This window comes from Epinephelus fuscoguttatus, linkage group LG3, assembly GCF_011397635.1.
Source record: "Epinephelus fuscoguttatus linkage group LG3, E.fuscoguttatus.final_Chr_v1".
Classification (NCBI taxonomy): Eukaryota; Metazoa; Chordata; class Actinopteri; order Perciformes; family Serranidae; genus Epinephelus; species Epinephelus fuscoguttatus.
In genome coordinates, this window is record NC_064754.1 from 28,489,608 (window position 1) to 28,494,731 (window position 5,124).

Below are 5,124 nucleotides of genomic sequence, written 5' to 3' on the forward strand. Positions count from 1 at the left end.
CCAACCAATAATGAATACTGATTAAAAAAAACCCTTTATTTTCTATGTATTGTACAGTAATTATACTATTTTGGAAATGTGCAATGGAGATCAAATAAAATGTTAACATAATGAATGATTCTTTTAATCCTGACTTTATTTCAATTATTAATCTTTTAATTCTGCTCTCAGTTTTGGCCAGACGGTTGATTTTATTAGTAATGGAAGATGGCGCAAAAAAAGACAAGTAGAAGTACAAGCTCTGCATGGCATCAAAATATACTCAAAGCACCAATAGTTAAAGTACTCATGGTGGGTGCAGAATGTGGCCCATTTCAGAATAATATATTTTACTGGATTAATCACTTGGATGTTGCAGCTGGTGAAGGTCGAACAAATGTTAATGACTTTATTATCTATTTACTACTATTAGGTACCCTGACCTATAATAATACATAATTTATTATTTTATTTTTATTTTGTATTAATAATATAAATCTACAAAGTAACTAAAGCTGTCATATAAATGTATTGGAGTATAAAGAGGCAAAAAAAATCTAAGTACATGACTAGAGTAAATGTACTTGGCATCATCCCACCACCAGTTTTTATAAAGTAACACAGTCCCCATCCATATTTTGAACATGTGCATTTGTCCCTGCCAATAGAACATGAACTTTTTTTTAACCTAACCAGAAAAACCTCTTGAGATAAAAAAAAAAATCCCTTTTTCAAGAGTGTCCTGGCAGCAACATAAAGTTACAGACAGACAACATAGAACAAAGATACAGAATAAAAATGTGCAGCTCTAAAACAAGCAAAATACACCACAAAATAAGATTACTACAAAGAAAAGCCAAAAAGTATGTCATTATATACTATAAATGTACTATAAAACACAAAAAAAAACGGCAACTACACATGATTACAAAGACCAGCTAAGCTACACTGAGACACTGGCATATAGAAGACTGTGTACAAAAAGCCTGCAACAGTGCTTTGAAACAGCCGAGAGGAACCACTGAGTGCAACTTTAAGTCCTTCTGCAGAAGATTCCACATAATGACACCACACACAAAAATCTGTACATACCCTCAATACAGACAATAAAAATATACTCTGAGAACAGAGAGCATGGCCATTTTCAAATTTTTGCTGAATGTGCACACATAAATATGCTGGAAGTAAGCTAATAATAGCTTTGTAAACAAGAGAAGGCAACTGAAAAAGTCTACTAAACTGTAAAGACAGCTAGCCAACATGGTCATACAGGATACAGTGATGATTTTGTGGCTTACAGTTGGTTATAAATCTCCAGAGTCCAGAGCATGCAAACACTGGGTGGGTGCATTCATATATAATCAAGCACAGTCAAGAATGTGGCAGAGACCAGTCTTGTTTTGGGGCAAAAAAGAGAAGCAGTTTCTATTTCTACAATAAAAAAAAACCCAGTTTCAGTTTCACGTTTTTAACGAGTAGTTCAGTGTGTGGCTTAAAAGGAAGACAGTCATCTAACGCAATGCTCAGATATTCATAAGATGAAACACAGTCGAAGCTCTAAAGTAGTTAAAGACATTTACACCATAAACCTGTTTCATATGTGTCCCCCTCTATGTTGAAACGACACCTACGCCCCTGTATGTACCCTGCATACAGTCAAAGCATCAATCTACAGGCGCACAATATTTCGCGAAACGCCGGAAGACTTCTGTCCCTCCTCACTCGCCGTACAGGACAACCAAAAACGTGCTATGTTGTGACTGAATGGGACATCGCTCTTTCAAACAGCCACAGTCTCGACTCGAACACACGTGTGGGCGGGGAGATTATAACGTTAGTTGAACTTTACAAGGCTTTAACATTGTGGTTTCTGCAGCTGTGAAACACCTCAAACCTCTTCCTGGACCGTGAAGCTAACGGCTAACAGAGCCGAGGGGGAGGAACCAAAACAAGACGGTAGCCCGCTGCTGCTGAGCTCAAACACAAGGTTTGTATTTGTAACCAAAGCCTGTGTGCTAACATGTCGGCCGTGTCCAACGAGACGAGGAAACGGAGCAAGAAGCGGTACGCGCCCGGACACCACAACAAGCGGTGGAAAGGCTCCCGGGAGCTGGAGGTGGGCATGCAGGGGATCCTCATCACATGCAACATGAACGAGAGGAAGTGCACCGCGGAGGCCTTCAATCTGCTCAATGAATACGCCGACAAGCTCTATGGGCCCGAGAAGGTGAGTCCAGGAGTGCTTTAATGTCCCCTGTTACACATATCAGATCTCTTTATCTGCTAGTTACTTACTGGGCCTTTTTACGTTTAAGTTACTGTAAGTTGGAACAAGTAACCTGCACCCTGCTGTAGTGGGAAAGTGCAGACTAAAGTGCATGTTTTAAGATAAGATAGGATACACCTTTATTAATCCCACAATTGAGAAATTCCATATTTAACTGTATTTTGAAATGCACATTGGTTATGTGTATTGCATGAAAGTAGCCAGAGAAAAAGCTTTTCATAGTGCACTTTACCATGGCAGTAGATATGAATTAAACTGGTCAAGCTGGTGTGGTGTTTAAAACTGGCATTTCTTAGTGTTTTGCTGTAATTTCAAAATAACTGAAAAGTGGTGATTTGGTGAAGTGCAAAAACAATTCGATTCATCATTTGACAGGAATTGAATTGAAAATAGTTTGGATAACTTATTAAATCCTTAAATCTTTCAACAGAGATTGTCTAAATTTAGCTGGTTCCACCTTATCAAATGTGTTGACAAAAAAAGTAATATAATTAATATCACATTGCACTCATTTGTTAGTACTTAACTGGCATTTTAAGAGTAAACAACTTATTTGACTTGCTTTACTAAAGTGCCACTCTCATGATCACAGCTGCAAGAAAACAATGGGAGCAGCAGTGAAGAAGAGGATGCTGATGAAGAAGATGTTGATGAAGCCCTGAAGAAGGAGGTGGCACAGCTGAAAGCGTCTGGAGCGAAACAGGAGAGGCGCTTCCAGGCTTTGGACAGCGGAGCAAACAACGTCATCTTCATCAAAACTCACAATCTGGGTAAGTGTCTTTATTGAGCAGAGCATGAATGTGACATGTAATATTGTAGTGTTGTTATTTGTGTTTATTTGTTCATCCTCTCCTAGAATCTGACAAGTTGGTGCATCACATCCTGTCCGATCTCCACACCACCAAGAAGAAAAAGTCGCGTGTGATACTTCGGATGTTACCGGTAAGAAGCTAAATTTACAACTTTCAGATTACTTGTGTTTGATAAGATGCGTGAGCTTTAAAAGATGCAGTTGTTTGATCCCTTTCATAACTGTTGAATTTATTGTTAAAGAATATGTAAAGATTAACATAATTTACAGCTCCATCTTGTCATCCGCAGTGTCTTTATCGTTGTTATCTTCTCATACAGGTAACTGGAACATGTAAGGCCTTCCAGGATGACATGGTGAAGTACCTGACTACTTTCCTGGAGCCTTGGTTCAAAACCCCAAACTGTGGGACCTACCAGATCGCCTTCAAGGCTCGCAACAGCAGCCACAACAAGAGAGACGAAATCATCAAATCAATCGCAGGTAGAGTTCCAGCTAATATGGTCTGATAATATTGTCAGATGAAAAAATAAATAAATGAAAAGTGAATTTCACCCTTTTGATCATCACTGTACTTTTTTTATTTCCAGGACTCGTGGGGAAGCTGAACCCAAAGAACAAAGTTGATTTGACCAACCCAGAACTGACAATCATTGTGGAGGTCATCAAGGCAGTGTGTTGCATCAGTGTTGTAAAGGACTATACGCTGTACAGGAAGTACAATGTGCAGGAGGTGGTGAAAGAGGACACACCAAAGCCTGACGTGACCACAGCAAAATCAGATACAAATACAGCTGAGCTAAACGAGAAACAGGATGCAGAGGACAAAAACAAAGAGGAGAAGAAAGGCGAAGACAACAACGACAACAACATGCCTCAAGACAACAAGGAGGTTGATAAGAGTGAAGGTGAGGGGGAATAAGAGTCAACATTTTTGAGAAGCCAATTGACAGATTTTGAATTTGTTTTAAAAAACCATAATCTTAAGTTTCATTACATTGTAGTGTTTTTGTTTTAAGTGACAGGTTAAAGCAAGATTATGTCCATTTTATTTTTCACAACTGCTAACATGACTCCTCAATGGTTTTGGAAGAATCATTCAGAATATAATTTAATGTCTTTTTAAAAATATTTGTAAGCATATCGATGATACGTTTGTACCAACTTCATTGAGATGTCCATTTTTAAATAAGCAATGTTGAATTAACTGTACATATCACCGTTCTGCAGCATAACGGCCATCAGCTCAGTTTTTTTAAACAGAATTTGATTTTAATTTCAACGTCATTTTATTTTTGCCATTTTTATTCAGCTGTTTAACTGGTGTGTCACATTTAGTAATCTGGTTTTTGTAACTGTTATTATCTGAAGCAGTCCCTGAATTAAAGTTACCTGTGTTTGACTTTTTGCTGCATATCCTCATTTAATGGTACAACATGCTTCAGTGATTCACACAACAGGGGGAAGTAGATGAGAGGAAAGAGGTGTTTAAATAACATAATGAAATAACTACTTTGCTACTTCACACCTCCAGGTGTCTGGGGTATGTGTTTTCCCATCGTGTAGTTAAATGTCCTGTTTGACATTGTGTGATAATACCCACACCATCACTGAACAGTTCTTCTCTGCACCACAAGATGGAGTCAGTCCCTCATTTTGTAGAGACATAATCTGTGTGACAGGTGTACAGTGGTTATCGCTTCAAGCTGAGAAATCTATCAAAATCCTTGATGCAATCTACTAATATTCTCAGCAAATCAGTTTCTGCTATAAATGGCTGTTGTTAATCGTTTTCTAGAGCTTTTGCAGCTTTGAGTAATAAAGACTTAGTGTGATGATTATATACCTTTTAATTTCATAGATGGTGTATCAGACAGTAGTGTGATGACAGATGTGGTGGATTCACATGTATTTGAGAGACGAAAAGTGATAAACTGGAACAGTAACCACTACTATCTTGGGCATATTTTGTTGTGTTTTATTGTTAATCGGATTTTTGCGAGAAATGTCCAGGATGATCTCTCACAAAATGAAACATAACAGCATC

The 5,124-nt window shown here is 38.1% G+C and overlaps 1 protein-coding gene across 1 annotated transcript; it reads left to right on the forward strand.

Annotated features, from left to right (window-relative positions):
- Positions 1 to 1,698: 1,698 nt before the first annotated feature.
- On the forward strand, positions 1,699 to 4,526 carry thumpd1 (THUMP domain containing 1). Its single transcript, XM_049571383.1, has 5 exons — positions 1,699 to 2,206; positions 2,859 to 3,036; positions 3,123 to 3,208; positions 3,398 to 3,560; positions 3,668 to 4,526. The coding sequence occupies exons 1-5, from the start codon at positions 2,000 to 2,002 to the stop codon at positions 3,997 to 3,999; spliced, it is 966 nt and encodes a 321-aa protein (XP_049427340.1). The 5' UTR covers positions 1,699 to 1,999; the 3' UTR covers positions 4,000 to 4,526.
- Positions 4,527 to 5,124: the final 598 nt, after the last annotated feature.